The sequence below is a fragment of the Mycteria americana genome, chromosome 12 (assembly GCF_035582795.1).
Source record: "Mycteria americana isolate JAX WOST 10 ecotype Jacksonville Zoo and Gardens chromosome 12, USCA_MyAme_1.0, whole genome shotgun sequence".
Classification (NCBI taxonomy): domain Eukaryota; kingdom Metazoa; phylum Chordata; class Aves; order Ciconiiformes; family Ciconiidae; genus Mycteria; species Mycteria americana.
This window is the reverse complement of record NC_134376.1, coordinates 8638354-8655245: the sequence shown is the minus strand read 5'-3', so window position 1 is coordinate 8655245 and position 16892 is coordinate 8638354. Positions and strand designations below refer to the sequence as shown.

The 16892-nt window shown below is 43.7% G+C and overlaps 1 protein-coding gene across 1 annotated transcript; it reads left to right on the top strand.

Annotated features, from left to right (window-relative positions):
* Positions 1–1264: 1264 nt before the first annotated feature.
* Positions 1265–16622, top strand: BRI3 (brain protein I3). The gene is made up of 3 exons (XM_075514892.1): positions 1265–1751; positions 3452–3566; positions 16233–16622. Exons 1-3 carry the CDS (start codon positions 1586–1588, stop codon positions 16363–16365), a joined length of 414 nt encoding a protein of 137 aa, XP_075371007.1. The 5' UTR covers positions 1265–1585; the 3' UTR covers positions 16366–16622.
* The last annotated feature ends 270 nt before the right edge of the window (positions 16623–16892 follow it).

Sequence of the window (16892 nt, the reverse complement as noted above, 5' to 3'; positions counted from 1 at the left end):
CCTACTGCACAGGGGTGCTATCACAGGAGTCGCTCAGTGTTTGCCATGGCGATAGGGGCCATGTTGGTACCTGTAGTGAAGGACAAACCTGTGCGTATTTCAAAACCAAAAGATTTGGTGAATCAGACAGCTCAAGAGTTGAAGGTGTGGAGGGAAGAGGCCAGAGATTTAAGATCCTTCCAACATCTGGCCTGAGCTGTCCAACCATAGAGAACTTGGATTTGAGAAGCAGCTGAGCCCAGTGAAAGCGCTGTTGAACTCGTCGTTCCTGTAGTTTGCTGCACAGGAGAAAGCAGCATGCCCCTTGCCTTCCTCTTCCTTCCTTTAGTCTCTCTGTAAACTGTAGTGTTTCTTCGAACCGTGTGAGTTTTCTTCTGCTTTGTCCTCAGTCTCTTTTCAAAAACTTCCCCTCTTTTTACACCATTCCCATTCTGTGCCACCACCCCCAGAGCTCTTGTTTTTTCCTTTAGCACTCAAGTGCAGCTTTTCCCAGTGGGATGTCAGAGTTTGCAGAAGTCGCTGCAGAACACAGCACTATTTCCTGCTGATTTTTGCTTTTTCCTCAGACTGGGGGTTCTGTGTACACGCAAACACACAGGATATATATATACACACACACACACCTGGACACACAGTCCCACTTCCTCAACCTTTCCATCTTTCCAGAGCTCAGCTGAAGCCATTTGGCTACTATATGATTCAAAGTGGTTCTTGGTGTTATCACACGTGATGAACTGATAACCTTCTGCATCCCTCTTTCTGTTCACATTCTCGGGGTCTCCCCGGGCTGAGCAGACCCTCCGGCTGCACCCTGAAGACCCTGAAACGCTGGATGGGCACCGAGCCGGTAACGAGTCTCATCCTCCTCCTGTTCCGGCCGCCAGTTTCCAGCAGAGATTGCGTTTCGGAAGAGGAGCACGTGAAGGAAAGCGATGCTAAAGAGGGTCTCAGCGAGCACGTTAAAAAGCCACCACCGGCTTAATGAACAAATAACCCGCAGGCCCGGTGACTCGAGGTAGCGTGCAGCAGCGCGTCCCGCCGGCGGCTGCTCTCGTCTCGATACGCAGGCAGCACGAGGAGCGCAGCGCCCTCCCAGCGAGGGCAGCGCGTCCGCAGCCCCGCTGCAGTCACGAGGCCGGGGGCAGAAGGGGGAAGGCGAGGCGGCTGCCGGGGCTCCGCGCGGCGGGCAGGCGGCGGCGCGGCCCCTTTAAGGCCGAGGGTTTCCTGCGCCTCTCGGCGAGTCACCCCGCGCCGCTGGGGAGCGGCGTCACGTGGGGCGCAGTCTTGTGACCGGCCGCGAGCGCAGCAGCCGGGGCCGCCCGCGCGGTGCGGGGCGCTCGGGGAGGGGCCGCCCGCGCGCCAGGGGCCGCTCCCCAACCCCCGCCGGTCCCTCGCGCCCGGCCCCGAATGCGCGGGGCGCCGCCGCCGGGGCGCTCGCGCCGCCGCTGAGCTCCGGCGCCCCCGGGCGGGGCGGAGGGGCGGCGCCCGCCAAGTTGGGCGCTGAGGCGAGGGTGCCGCTTCCTCTTCGCCCTCGCCGCGCCGCTGCGCTCGGCTCCGCGGGCAGGCAGCGCCGCCGCCCCCCAGCATGGACAACAAGCCCCTGCTGCAGGAGCGGCCCCCAGCCTACAGCCCCGCCGCCCAGGGCGCGGGCTACGACTACGGGCAGAGCAACTACGGCGCCATCCCCGCCCCGCAGCCCGGCTTCCAGCCGCCCCCGCCCTACCCCTACCCGGGCGCCGCGGCTCCCGCAGGTGGGTCTGAGGCGGCGGGGGAGGGCTGGCCGCCAACTCGGGGGGCTGGGGGCGGGCGAGGGGTCCCCGGCCTGTGGAGGAGGGCTTGCGCCCCGCTCCCCCCTTCCCCGGGACGGGGGGCGGCTCTGGAGAGGCTTCCCCCTCCCCTCCCTTCCCCCCCCCCCCCCGGTGACCGGAGGGGGGGCGGCGCTGGTGGTGCCCCGAGGGCCGCAGGCCGGCCGCGGGCTCTGGAGAAGGGCCGTGGCCTGCGGCGCAGAGGGGCTGCCCAGCAGAAGCGGGGAGAGCGGGGGAAACTCTCCTGCGTGGGGCTTCCCTATCAGGAGCGAGGCGGTTGGATCGTCGCAGCTTTCACGCTTAAAACCAGCGCAGGGAGGAGGGCGTGCAGGGGATCCAGGTGTTCGGAAGCGCCACCTCTCTTTCCCCTCCTTCCCTCGGTGCCTCTGAGGTGTAACGTCGCGTTTGTGTTTTGCCCTCCCCAAAATACCGACGGAGTTCGCATGCATCCTTCGGATGTGTGGGTTTTCTGCCTCAAAACAACGACGAAGAGGCACAGCTGTGCTAGCAGTAAAAGAGACCCCAAACTTGCACTTTTCTTTGCATGCACTTCACTGTACTCTGGTTAATGTTTGTTTTTTCTGATACACTTCAGTAGTCTTGGAGAGACTTAAGCAGGTGAGTAGATACAGTACTTTTGTTAACTGAATTAATACTAACCTCTGTCAAAGAAAGAAGCAGCCTCTCAGGAAAGATTCTGTAGAGTTAAGGGAATGCTTCACAAGTTACAAAAAATACACTGAATACAGCAGACGCAGACCCCAGTCATCAAGCTTTGGGTTGAATCTTGGGGCCATAGATTGATTTCCTGCTAATAACTTGGAACTTATTTTCCTACAAGTATTACTGATTATTTTCAGTTTAATTTTAAATAGTGAGGTTGGTGGACTTTACAGACGCATAACTTGATTCAAGAAAATCTGAGAACTGTGCCCTGGGAGAGAAGCTCAGAATGGATTGTACCTGGGCAAAGTGTACTGTGACTGTATGATTACACTGCATGCATCTAACCATCCCTTTAAAAAGCATTTTTATTTTTTGTTTAATTTTTAATGTTAATGCAGTAGTTAAGGGCTTGTGTTTTCTAACTACAGCTGTTAAAATGACACATTCACTAGCTAACAACATGGATTTTCTGAAAGTTTTTTTTTCTGTGCTATGCAACCTGTTTCCTTTCCACTTGCATTTTATCACTCCTACCTCTCTCTCCAGTTATAAACTTAATATGTGGAAGTTAGGCTGGAAACCAGAGGAAGACTCATTCTGTTTCAACTGGTTTGTCTGCTGGAGTAGGACATAACCTGATACATAACGTCCAGAAGTAAAAGCTATGATCATTGTTTGTTTAAACTGTTTTTCCCTGGTGCTCAAACAGCGTTGAAACAAATTCTCAAAGTTAATTATTAGCTCAGTGTCCTTTTTAGGTGGTTATATTGTGCTAGATACTTGGGTTTATGAAGTGGCTTTGGTATTAGATACACTGAGTAGTGTGTTCCAACTCTGATTTTGATAGAGCTTCTTAAAGTGCTTAATCAAGACTACATTTCTATTTATTTTTTTCCATGTTCTGTTTCCATATTTTTTAATTATTATCATTGTTCTTTGTGCCTTATGTCCGGTGATTGAGGTTTTTTTTCTTACTTTAGGGTATGCTGTTCCTCCACCGACATCACAGCCAAACTATTCGAGCACGTACACCATTATTCAACAGCCTGCTACCACCACTTCTGTAGTAGTAGTTGGTGGCTGTCCTGCCTGCAGGTAAAATAGCTCTCTAGTTGAGAAATAAACTCAGTCCTGGATTTTATTCTTTAAATTACAGGTATCCGTATAATTCCTTGGTTTTCAATAGTTTGTGTGTGTGTATTAGAATTGAATTCATTGAAAAAGCACTAAAATTTAGCAGTGGAGTGCTTTAATTTATGTAGTATGAGCTTGTCCTAATGGGCTTGTGACAACCTCTATAATTAATACAATAGACTTTATATATAAACATGAATCTGTTCTTCCTGATGGAGGAAGATCTGTAAGTGGCGTTTTTAATGAAAAGGCAGTTCAGTCACAGATGTAAAGGGTCAGTTCGTGGGGGAGAGGATGACAGAAAGTCCTCTCTGATGTGTTTATGCCCAGTGATAGTGAGTAGCATGATTTTATTGTGAAACTTTCTGTAATCTTTGACCATAGTCACTTCTTATCTGGCACTCTTATGGAAGGGCTTCTGCTGCTGTGGTGTGCATCCCCATTCCCAGCATCCAGACTGTGCAGAACCAGGCAGTGTGATTGTCAGTATTGGTTGGAAACATCAGTATGTTAAGGCTTTAAAAGATCTCTTACTTTAAAAGTCCTTTTACTGCAGAAGAACAAGGAGACTAATAGATTTGATTCAATGGGTTAATCTGATGAAGTGGTGAAAACCAGAAAAAGTGGTCAGCTGTTAGCTGGAGTTGCAGCAAAAGAACAACTTCCCCCTCAGAGATCAACTTCCCTTCCCAAAAAGGAAGGAGGCACTCTGTTTCCACATTAGTGCTGTAAGTCGGCTGTAGTCCTTTGCACTTCTCAGTTCTTCTTGTCCCAGGATATTAACTAACGGGTGAGGGCAGCCAGATTGCAGCTGGTGCAGTTCAGACACTGGTGGGCCTGGCCAGCTCTGACTCAAATGCAGAATCATTCCCCTTCTGTTAAAACGTATGAGAGTTACCCTTGTGGTGTCTTGCGAGGGGGCACTTAATATTCTGCAAGTCTGAGCCCTTGCTTATCTGTTTCAAAACGTGTAGGAAACAGACTTGCTAGAATAGCTGGAATGTTACCAGGTTTCAGTGTGATGAATGTGATAGAGATTGCCACGGTGGCAGAGGCTGTCCCCCAGATGCCTTTTGGTTTTGTTAGAATTGGTGTTTGACTGAGAGTCAGTACCTCCCTTCAAAGGTGGATTTAAGTAAGAAGTATCTTGTGGTGCTATGTAAAAACAGGTGCCTGCTGAAGTGCCACTAGTTAAGGCTGAAAAACCTGTACCAGCTAGAGCTATTGATCTATAAGCTGTATGTTTTAAACAGTGAGTTCAGAGGATGTGGAGTTCAGAGGTGGCAGGATTACTCCTGCCACCTGAGTAATTCATTAAAATGCTTATGCTTTAGCTCAACCAGAAGACAGGAAAGATGTTATGCGTTGCTTGGTAGGAGGCAGGCAGTGTGTTATACAGACCTTCTGGCACTAAACCCGATAAATCTCAAAATGTTTTACTATGAAAGTGGTCTTTGCAATAACTTGAGATTGGTAAACTCCTGCTGCTATTCTCGGGATTTTTTTTTTTTTTTCCTGGAAGTTATCCTGGGATGTTCTAGGAGACACCTTTGAAACAATCATTTGCAAGTATAATACCTAACTTCTGCCAAATTTGGGAAAATGAGCAATCTTTTGTAAGGTGTTTTTATGTGACCTCACTTGAATAGTTTTCTTAAGTCATCAGACTTGCTCTGCTGGAGGTACCCAGTGCTCTGTACATTGCAGACTCTTTCCTAAAGCAAAATACCCTCCACAAAAACCTTGCTTACTCTTGGATCCTCAGGTTTTGTTTTAGGCTGTGGAAAATAAGTTGTGAGGAGAACTATGACACGTTGATTACTGTGAGGCATAATACTGCACTGCTTAAACTGTGGGACTCTTCTCAGCACTTCTGAAATACTCTTGATCAGGGAATCCCAAGGACGAGTAACTGTATCTAGTAATGGTATGTCATAGTCTTCCTTGCAGTATCACTATGTTTTTTCCTAATTGTCTTTAGGGGAAGAGTCAAGGTGTCAGGGTAGGAGGGAAAGATCTCGGATTGCTTGTGTTTTGACTAGTTAAGGAATTGATAGTCTGGTACTTCAAAAGAAAGGACAGGGAGGCTGGGCGGGAAGCATAATGTTAGAAATATTCACGGCAACCTGAAGGGCCAGGGTTCATGTTCTGGAAGGTCACACTGGCTGCTTCTCTTCGAGAAAGAGCTCATAATCCTCTTTGACTTCTTAAGACCTTAAACATAGTTCTAGTTTGCTTCCTCAGCCTGGAAGCCTATTTTATGAAGAATGCAACATGCAGCTACACTCTGAATACAACACTGAACAGAGAAGTTGTTGAAAGGGCATTGATAAACATACAGAGCTATTAATGGTACATAAAAAACTTTGTTATTAAACTGCCAAGTCAGTTGTCCTGTTACTCTTCTCTATCGATCATGCACAGCATCAAATCAGAAGTTTATCTGCTTTAGATCGTGAGGAGAGCCTTGTTTCTGGCTGTGGAATAATGTAACTGATAGAGTAGGCTAAAGCCTATCGAGAAAATTTCTACCATCAGAAATACAAACCAGTCTTTTGCACTGTGGCATTTATGAATGTTGCTAATTGAAATCAAAACCATTTCCAACTTAAAATATATGGTGTTGAGGAGAAATATGCAGTATTGGTCTGTTATTTGGGTAGGGGTCTATTTTATTGCAGTCACGAATGATCTTGGAATGAATAAGCTAGCTACAGTACCGTTGATCTTTAGGCTTGATTTAGGGTATGAAGTCATAAAAAGTACAAAGTATCTCCAAAAGCAGCCTCTCTACAAGTAGGTAGTATGCCCCGGTCACTATGTAATTGCATTTTTTTTTCTTCTATCTCTGAAGCATTGCTGCATCAGAGGGATGACTCTCCTGTGACTCCCCTGGCTTGCAAGCTGTACCTCTTGCTTAGAGTTATTCATTAGTCAGATCATCCTCATTCATCATTGGTCATTGTTGCTTTCTAATTACAGACTTCAGTATTAATGTATGTTCCATCCTTCCTTGCATTATTAAAATGTCTGGGGTGGTTGTAGTCCTGTTGTCTTAGTGTGAGTTCTGCTCCCAACCCTGATCTACAGAGAATTAAACTGAGTTGCAGAATCTGGTCAGCTTTATTGCTCGTAGTTGACATCTAAGGATCGACAAAGTTCTGCTTTTAAACTATTTTATGTTCCCAGGTACGGATTGAGTCATTAAAGCCACTAACTTTAGAGATCCAGCCATGTAATTATCTTTTTACCTTGGAGAATGCAGTCTGGCTGCTTCTCTCATGGTCACTTTCATTTTCTTTTTCTCCATCTTGCGTTGTTGGGTAGAACAAACTGTAAAGGAATGTTTGCTTTCCTATTACTTAGCAGAAGAAAGATCCCTTTAAAAATTGTGAAAACATTCTCGTGATCTGATGTTTGCAAAAGCTGGTTCTTTCAAAATCTGGGACAGAGCCTGTGATGGGCCCTGTTGGGTTTTTGTTTTCCTGTTTAACAAGTATTCAGTTGTTCGGAAGAAAGGGTGAGGGAAAGGACATAACGCCGCTGCATTGTGGTGGCTTTCTCTTCTGACAATTACAAAACATCTGTTTGAGAAGTATTGTAGTGGGTCCCAAATTACAATAACACTGAAGTTTCTTCCAGGATTGGAGGATGAGACAAGTTTGATTAAAACTGTATTTATTCTCAGATCTCTTACAGCCTTCTCCCTGCCACAGTGTTTGGTGTTTTGTTTTGGTGTTTTTTTTTTTTTGACTTGACAAAGTAGTAAGTTCTCAGGTTTTGGTTGAAATTTTGTTTTCTTCAATTAAGTGCATCTCTCCTGAGAGAATAGACTCTGGGAAAATTACACTTAGGCGATAAAGTCCTTTAAAATTTCAGTCTTTGGGTTTTTCTTCAATTCTTTCAATCACAAACGCTGTGTGTGGTTTGATAGAAAACCTATATCCTGAACAGCCTTCTATAGTTATTCACAACAACTGTATTTAAACCTTATGTAAATATTCTTAACAGAATTTCATAATATGTACCAGTTAACTATGCCAGGAATTAAAAAAAAAAAGAAAAAATAGAAAAATAGACCTAGCTATTTAGAGAGCATGTCTGATATTCTGAGGAAAGCCTGTGGATTTTCGGTTTCTAACAGCAGGCTGACATGCTAGAGATCCTTTTGAATCTTGTGAGTGAAGCCAACTTTGAAATACCTTTTCAAGAGTGCTATAAAGAAGAATAGCTATTGCTCCTGACACTGGTTTTTGTCACAAAGATGATCAGCCTGCATTGGGAATCAGTGTAGCTCCCTCATACTACAGTTCGCAGCTTTTTGTCAACGTATGCTGTTCAGGCAGACTGGGGCGTTCATCCCTGCTGTGCTGTAATTTGGTGGCTGGAGCAGTTAGGGCATGAAATTCAGCAATGACTTATGCATGTGATCGCAAAGAAGAAAGCCTTGATACAGCAGACTTGAGCAGATGCTATGAGTCTGCCATTTGGAATTACTGACTAGGATAGCTGTAACTTTTTTTTTTCCCCCAGCCTAACAGCAGAGGCACGCAGCTGCTTAGCAGGAAGTCTGTTACCTAAGCCCAGAAGAGAGGAGGTGGTAAGCCTGTTAATAGGGTCCCAAGTGAGAACAGCATAGCTCTTGCTGTTTCTGAGGATTTTTGTTCTACTGCTCTGAACTGATTTGTGGACAATAATCAAAACACATTTTTCTAATAAATGAGACTTTATGCGATTAATAAGATAGAGCAGGAATGTATTCCCTAATGGGACTGTATAAAAATTATAATCTGGTCCCTAACACCCAGTCTGTTACTGGGCCTGAGTTGATAGCATTTTTTTTTATTAGTGTCACCATTTGTCTTGGTGTCTGTATTCTGGTAATTAGGATTTCTTTGTAGCAACGAGTTGTTCTGGGTGAGAAGAGGAAACTGCTCTTGTTTGTTGGTAACCAGAGGTGATACTGATTTGGCTGTGTATGCAGATGGGTGAGGAAAAAACATGCCAGATCTCAGTCTAGTTCATCATGGAGAGATGTCCCCCATCTACAGAGAATTTTAGCTGGCATGCTTAGCCTCATTTGTGAGGCTAGGCTGTTGGTGTGAAGCCATGAAGCTTGTCTCTTAATTAGTGTGTTCTCAGAACTGGAATTAAAGCAGTGGTGCTACTGCATTAGAGAGGGCTGGTGATTTGTAGGCATTTCAAGACAGACAACAGCTAGATACAGGCTGTTCCCATTGCCAGAATTTCTCTGGCTCTGCAGCCAGCCCTCTGTATAGGAAGTGGGGCCTAAAGCATAAGGAAGTTCAGATAAACCTGCAAATACTGTGGTATCTCTTACTTGAAGGTGACTTTTAAGGATAATTGCATTTACATATACATCCAGCTTGTGTTGAGGAGGGCAAGCCAGCGGCTATGTATAGATTTGGACTCCTTGCTGTGAATATGGATCAACAACCATTCAATATGCCTTCAAGCTGAGGCTAGAGGAGCTGGTACCTCTCTCTTCACGGAAATTAAAACTGTAAACATCCCATGCTTACTCAGTAGTTGCATATATAATTGTCAATTCTTTTTCTTCTGCTGCTTGCAGGTCAAACTTAACCATGCTGAACCTAGCTGCTGTTGTTGCGTTAGCTAGGGCAGACATAAAGAAAAGCTATTTATGTTTGTTTTCACATTCAAAATTAAAAGACTTAGTGTGCAGCTTCCAAAGTCCATGCTTGTCACCGGTCTGATGTTTCCATTGAAATCTAAAGTTAGAGACTCAACCAGCCTCAGTGGCAGGAGAGATGGGATACGGATTTGAAAATTCCACTTGCTTGATCAGTGAGGGAGTATCTGTGTAGAAGACAGCAGTCATCTTAAGTGCAGTTTCTTTCCAGGTCTTGCAGAGCTTGTCATACAACCAGACTGTCTCTGGTTACCTGAGATGACCCTTTGACTTCAGTTGTAAGGGATGAAAAATGCTGACAAGCACACATTTAAATACTGTGATGTAGTGTTAAGTCTAAAAATGCATGTGTTAAATTGTACTGATGCTGTGTCTGCAGATCTCACTATTGGCCTTCTGATCCCGAGCATTTGACTTGCGATAGTAATGTTTTAAGACTAATTTTCAAGAAGGGGTTGTCTGAAAAGTAATTTGGTTTTAAATACTTGTCAGTGGGAATAATTGACCTTACTTCATGGAGCTGGCAGCTGCAGTTGTAGCTTAAATCCAAGATGCGACTTGCAGTATAAATAAACCTTTCCACTTTATTTTTAGATCGGGAGTGGTGCGGTTATAATCAGCTTTTGTGTAGTTTGTGCTATAGAACAAAATTTATGTTTGGTTACATTAGTGACTCTACAGTTTGAATATGGAGTTTCTAATTACTCTGCAGCTCAGGTAAGATACACAAGCAAAACCTAAAATATTCATTCTCTGTTATAAAAAGTATTTTTTTTCTCCTTCTAAATTTAGTAACTGGCTAAGCAGTGATTAGATAAGTGTTCATCTAAAATTAGATGGTGACACAAATCAACAGAAGCCAAAAAAGTGTTTGTGTAGCTAATGCTGTAGTAGTAATGACACTGTTATAGATGTGATGGGAACTGGCTCTGAAATAACAGGTATGTTGTGGCGGAGGTCATGCAGATACAGTTCTGGTAAGCTTTCCAAATGAGTGTTGCTTGTAGCTCACTGGTCTGCTGCTTGGCTGTACTGTCCCTGATCTCCCCCTGTTGCTGACCCAGCAGTGCTTCCTGTGGCTTGCTTTGTCCCTCGCTGGTCCTTTTCACTGGGTCTGGTGTTGAATATGGATGGTGATTTCCCCCCGCCCCCCCCCCCCTTTTTTTTTTAAATTGGCATTTTGCATTACCACAAAAAACTTCCTGAATAACTCTGTTTAGGGGGAAGGGAGTTTAAAATAAATTCTATTTAAAGTGTCAGGGACATCTGCTGACCAATAGACTTGGGCCTTGCAATCTGATTAAGAGGGTTGATTGTAATGGGTTAGACAGCAGTCATCTATGCTTGTGTTTGCAGCTACTTGGGGCTAACCCGATTGATCCCTCTCTAATGTTCAATTAGTGTGTTTTATTCTTTAAGGTCAGATCAAAATTAGGCTGCTTATACTCTAAACACACGGGCTTACTTGTCACAAAGGTAGACTACAGGGCAGGAACTGAATATGGAATTACGAAGAGACAAGGAGAAGGTTTAAAAGCACGAACAAAGCACAAGTTGAATGCCTGCAGGAAGGGAATGCTCAGTGTGTGTGAATGAAAAAGATGGCATTAGTGTAATAGCAAAACAAGGCAGGAAATAACAATAGCCTTAACATGCTGTGTACTGCGCTTCGTATGCATTTTCCAAAGTAACGTTATTTTTGGTGTCATTGAAATGCCTGAAAAAGGGCCTTTGCCTTCCTTGGGTGGATCTGTAGTACTGAAAACTGCCTAAATCCTTAGTTACTCAGAAACATCTAGATTGTGTCTGAGCCTCTGGGTACATATAGTATGTTACTGGGTTAACCTGTGGAGGGGGGAAAAGGAGAGGCCTCACCTCTTGAGCTTCTACTGCTGATTTGTTTTGGTCTGAGGGTGCTCAGCATTTCATGCATTTCCACAAGTACAAATTGCTATATTCAACTTTCGCATCCAGGGTTGCCGTTTTTGGTTGAATGCTAGTGTCCTTTCTATCCCTGCATCTGTAACCAGTCTGGCTATCTGAACAGTTTTGAATCGCTTTGCATTTCAGTCCTATTAGCAGATTCTTCCCAGGAGATAGCACTTCTAGTAGCACATCTTTTCCCTGGTGAATGAAGTGGATGGTATGAGAGCCTTGTTTACTGACTCCATTCTTTAATTGCAGTCTAATTTTGAGGGTCACTTGCAATGTAATTTTACAGTTTTAGTGTCCAGGTATGTCCTAGGCAAAGAGGTTGTACAGCAAAGAAATTATGCTAAAGCTTTCCTGTTAGCCTTAAGCCATGCTACATAACCCCCCCTCATACACAATAATATGCTTGGGTAGGACAGCTAGTTGGAAATCTCTGGAAGCAAGTGATAATAGGAGGCTCTTCAACTCTGCTTTAGAAGTCAGTCTAATAAAAGCATCTCTGCTTGGGTTAGTAGGCTCTGAACTCGACCTAGCAAGTAGATTTTGATGTTTCTTGGCACAGACTAATGGTGTAACAACTGGTTTGGGATTAGGGCTTGAAAGTTGGGTAGCAAGAGTAAGCTGATGGGAGCTACATTTCCTTTACTGTTTTTTCTTTCCTTTTGACACTCTCTCGTTAAGCCACTTTTTTTTTTCCTTTTCTTTTTTTTTTTTAAATGAGGACCAAAGCGGTATACAGTGGTCCGGATGAAGCATTAATAATCCAGAGTATATGGGAAAAGTTTACTTCATGATATGTCCCTGTATGATACTTGCCTTTTTCCTAGTAGTGACAGCGACTGCTGTTCTGTTCATAATTTTTCAGTAACTCCTTCCATATTTCTTTCCCGGCAGCACTGTCCCTTCAGTCTGACTGTTTCCCCCATTGGTATTTCACTTTGCTGGGGAATGCTCTGTGGTGAGAGGGGAAGGGAACCAGGCACTGCTCCCATGGGCTGATGGGAATCCTGGGCTAAAGGTCTTTCTAGCAGAACACTAGATGCAGACTAAAAAGAAATACTAACCAAGCTGAGCAAATCTAGTGCCTGTGGTTTCTCTGAGTGCTGTTTGCTGAGGTGATGCAGGGCAAGTGCTGTGAGTCAGTGACTAATGTGCCAAGACAAGGGTGAGTTTCTGCTTTGCAGCAGAAACGGCCTGGCTCCTTCTTGTCTGCTGGCATATAGTGTAATTTGTCAGCACTCTCACTGTAGAGGTAGAAGTGCGTTGCGTGCCAGGTGCGGGGTGTTGACTCTCATAAAACCGGTGGACGTACTTGTCATCAAGCCAGCGGGAGTGTAAAGGCTAGTTGATGGCACACACAACCGTGTTCATCAGTCCCACAAGAAACGCTTGCAGTATCAGCTGGACAGATGTAGGCGTTGCCAAACCTGGCCTACAGAAGAGCGCTCTGGTAGACTGCATCACAAAGACAGTCAGCAGTGCTATTTCCAAGGAACTTGCTCTTGCTGCTGCTGAGTGTGTCTGTAGTCGATGTATTAAAAAGTCGAAGTATTAAAACTTGCAGCAGAAATACCAGAAATGAAAGCGGGATTCTGTGTGTTGAGTCCATACATTCTGTAAGTCAGGAACTCACTGTGGCAAAAATCAGTAATTTGAATCAAACACAAAACCCCAGTTAGGTAAGCTGGACCAACTGTCTGGTATGGCGATCTGTTTGTTTAGGTCTCATCGATAGAGACTGTCATATGCTTTTGGGGAAGACAAAGAAATCTATTAAAAGAAAAAAGTTCCACTGTGATGTTATGCTTGATTCCTTAAACATTGCTTTTGCTTCAGCTGGAGAATAAGATACTACTGATGCTGCAACTATTGTACGAAGTCCTCAGTAAATGTTAGGTTTTTTTAGTACTTCTGGTATTAACAATAATATCTGTGGGTGACATGCCAGAACCATTGTCCTTCACAGCATGTGCTGATGGTATCAGTGTGCTGAATATGGCGATTCCATCCTGGAGAAAGGTGGTTTTCTGAATTTGGGCAGTATCACAGATACTTTTCAAGTTTTATTTTAAGCCAATGTTGATATCTGTATTTGTGATCTGGTGATAGAGGTATGGGAATAGGAGGTAAAAGAGACTGGAGAGAGAGGGGAAACTTTTTCCATGTTTGAGGAGGCTTTCCTGAAGTGCTGTGGAGACATGGAGAAAAAAGGTGGTACTTACTAATTCTACAAAATGAGTTCCAGCTCTGGGAAAAATGGTAGGATCTGAAGTCCTGGAGAGTTTGTCATAAAAGCAGAACACTTCTGCAGAGCTGAACTCTCATTGTTCTTATCTCTCTGGACAGACAGATGTCAGTGTTCAAGAGTAATCTTGCATTGTTGTGGCAAAATAAAGTGCTTGCACTGACAGAGGGAGCTCTGGTAGTGCGCATGCCTGACTTACACGGAACAGAGGGGTGATTTTACACAGTTTGTAGGAGTAGCCACAATGAACAGCACAGGCTACAAAAGTCTGAGCTTTGGGACACTTGCATGCTAAGCCTAGAATCTGTATGGTGATTTGAGCATTAGTCTACATCTTTTAATTTGATGCCTTAAAGGAGTGTTATTTGAGAATATGAAACTACAAAACTACTGCTGGGATCAACTGTACCCTGACAATACCTTTACACCAAATATGAAGTCGACTTCTATCACAAGAGCTCTGTAAACAGAAATAAAGTAAGTTCATCAAAAGCAAGGGACTGATGTTGAAAGCTTAAGCTGAACATGAAGTTGCATAAGCAGCAGAATATCAAGAACACTTTGAAAAGCCTTTGACTTCTTATGATGGTTGAGGGGAAGGAGAATGGTTCTTGAGTTTAATCAAGTTGTAATGTTGTAGCCAGTTGCAGTAAGGAAATGGTCTCTGTGTCTGCATCTTCCTTCATTCTGTGTGTACAACAGGTTGTCTGTGATTGCTCTGTAGGGAAACAACAACTTGTTGGCCTTGGCACCTTGCTTGTAGCACATATTTCAAGGTCACTTAGCTCTGTTTCTGTTGACTTTCACTGTACCAGGGAATCTAAGAGGACACATTGTGCTCAAGTGTTTTGCTAAACTCCAAATTTTGACTATTTAGTGTAGCTGCTCAAGTTTCTTAAGTCTGAATACTCAGGCTTTACTGTCTGTCTTCATTTTGGGGGATGTTTAGATACAGCACTTGAGAAAGAAGTCAGGGACTGAAATTAGAAGTCGGTTCAGGTAAATTTCTGCTGTCACAGAACTATGCTGAAACAGAATTTCTTATGTAGGGTGGTCATTCAGTCGAGACTCAGCTGGAGCCAGATGACATCAATAGTAGGTTCTCCTACAGTTCTAAAGGGACATCAGTTTTTGGAAGTAGAAACTGGGAACACCTACTGAGGGTTATTTTAATAGTGATGTGTGTTTGCCCTTTGGACTTTTCTAGCTACCAGAAACAAGCTTGTTAAACAGCTTAATGACAGTAGTGTGGCACCTCTGAGCTGTTCTGGTGACTTAGGAAGTCTGAATGTGAGTAGTTAGCATAGTCCTCTACACTTTTATTTATTTGGCACCCACAACAAAGTGCTGACATTCAAAGTATTCTTTCACTGTAAATCTACAGTCAGAATTTTTTTTAAGTCCTCCTTATCCTGCTAAATTGGTCAGAGCCCTAAATGCCCAGCACACCTAGTCCTTTGCATGTTACTTATATTGACTTGTGCTCTCTGACGAAAGATATGCCAGCACATCTGAGGGAATGTGCTGGCAGCTGCAGGAACCAGACATGGCCAGGTTGTGTATTAATTTGAAGTAACAGACTGAAACAAACCTATTGGCATCTCACTGTCTGCAATGGTTTTAACTTGCTTAGTGAAAGCATGAGCTGGATGTTTCACCAGAAGCCCTTAACCAGCATTACACAACTCTCTGCCCATTCAAACCTTTCTCTTGGGAAGAAGCTGAGAAAAAGCACCAAATCATCAGATCTAACCATTCAGAAAACAAGGATTATTTTTTCTGAAAGAGCTCTAGTGTACATATACTGTGGGAGACTTGAGGTTGAATGAACTGAGAGGCTTCACACCAGGGTAATTGTGGAAACCAGGTAGGCAAAGCATATGACACAAGTGTGACTGCTGCCTGTTGTAAAAGACATAAAAAGCTGAGAAATGGAGTTGTTTGGTGTCCAATAATCAGTATAACACCACAGGTACAGTTAAATCTTTAGCACTGTATCATTCCAGAAGAGTCAGTAAATTATTTTTAAAAGCAGGCTTCTTTTCATTTTTATGAGAGTGAACTTCAGTGACACTAAGGTTTAGTTCTAGAAAACTGTATCCTCACCTATACAGAAAAGCTTGACCCCAAGAAGGGCTAGCCAGGAAGAAAGTTTGATACTTGCTTACAGTCTCTGTCCTGGATGTGTGATCTTTTACTTGGCAAGGTTAGTTGAGCTAGGATGCAAGAATACAGAAGAGCCATGACTTTCAGATTCTTTAGGGACCAGAGATGGCTGCAGAGGTGCAGGCTTTCATGTTAAAGCTTTCTGAATTGAGAATGCATGTGACTTGTTCCCACTGTATAGCAGGTGCTACACCTGTGTGTGTTCTTTGGTGTACTTGCATTAACCAATATTTGGAGCTGGTACAACTGCTCAGAGCTGTGGTGGCTATGTTTTGATCTAAGTACCAGTCCTGGATTGCAGTGATAGAGAAATGGTTGCTGTCTGGAACTAAAGAGCTAGTTTGAATTAAACCTTTTAGACTTCTTATCTACAGTCTGATCACCTGCAAATTTCCTGTTTTTCTTTAAGTGGCATAATTCAAAACAGTCTGCTGCAAGCTATGAAAATAAAGGCCTTTTAGAGGGGAAAAAACCCCACCCCAAAACCTCCTTGTACTTTATCTTGCTATATAAAATGGTGTGTGTTTTAGTGACTGCCAGATCACAAAGTGCTAACTTTGGGGCAAACTTGGTGGGTGTCCTTGACTGAGTCTGTTTTCCATTTTTACAGGGTTGGCGTGTTGGAGGATACCTTCACCTGTCTTGGTGTTTTGTGTGCCATTGTATTCTTTCCAATTGGGATTCTGTTCTGTCTTGCACTGAGGCAGAGAAGATGCCCTAATTGTGGGGCAGCTTTTGGCTAAGGGGATGGAACGTGGACGTGCTTATGGAAGCTACAACTGTTAGCATACTCTTTCTAATGTAAATGTCATGTACAATCATTTTATTTGCTTCAGACCTGTTTTGTAAAGTGTGAAGAAATTCAGTCTCTTGCATGTAATTTAAACTTAATCTTTTATGAGCATGTGCATTGCAAAACATGAAAACCCAGCTTGTTTTCCATGTTTAGTGGCACCTGTTGAAAACTAAATAAAACTGCTTTTCCTTTTGCAATCCTCAACTTGTGGCTGGATTATTAAGTATGTGACTAATGTGTCTGATAACATGTAGTCTGAAAGTGGAGTTAGTATTCCTACCTACAAAGAAGTATAAATATTTGCCAGAATCCTTATGATAAAAAAAGACATGGTTTAAGGCTGTATGTCTTTAAGCACATCAGATGTTTTTGAGGAAAGTGCAAGTGCTGTGTGTGCTACCACTGTGCTAGTGGACCCTTCTCCTCCTTCTGAAGGCACTAGTAATAACAAACACTCAGAGCCCTATTTTAATT

Excerpts from the sequence above, each read along its gene's own strand:
- BRI3 (XM_075514892.1), top strand. The coding sequence starts at position 1,586 with ATGGACAACAAGCCCCTGCTGCAGGAGCGGCCCCCAGCCTACAGCCCC. Across the intron at positions 1,752-3,451 it reads GGGCGCCGCGGCTCCCGCAG|GGTATGCTGTTCCTCCACCG; the intron begins GTGGGTCTGAGG and ends TTCTTACTTTAG. Across the intron at positions 3,567-16,232 it reads GGTGGCTGTCCTGCCTGCAG|GGTTGGCGTGTTGGAGGATA; the intron begins GTAAAATAGCTC and ends CCATTTTTACAG.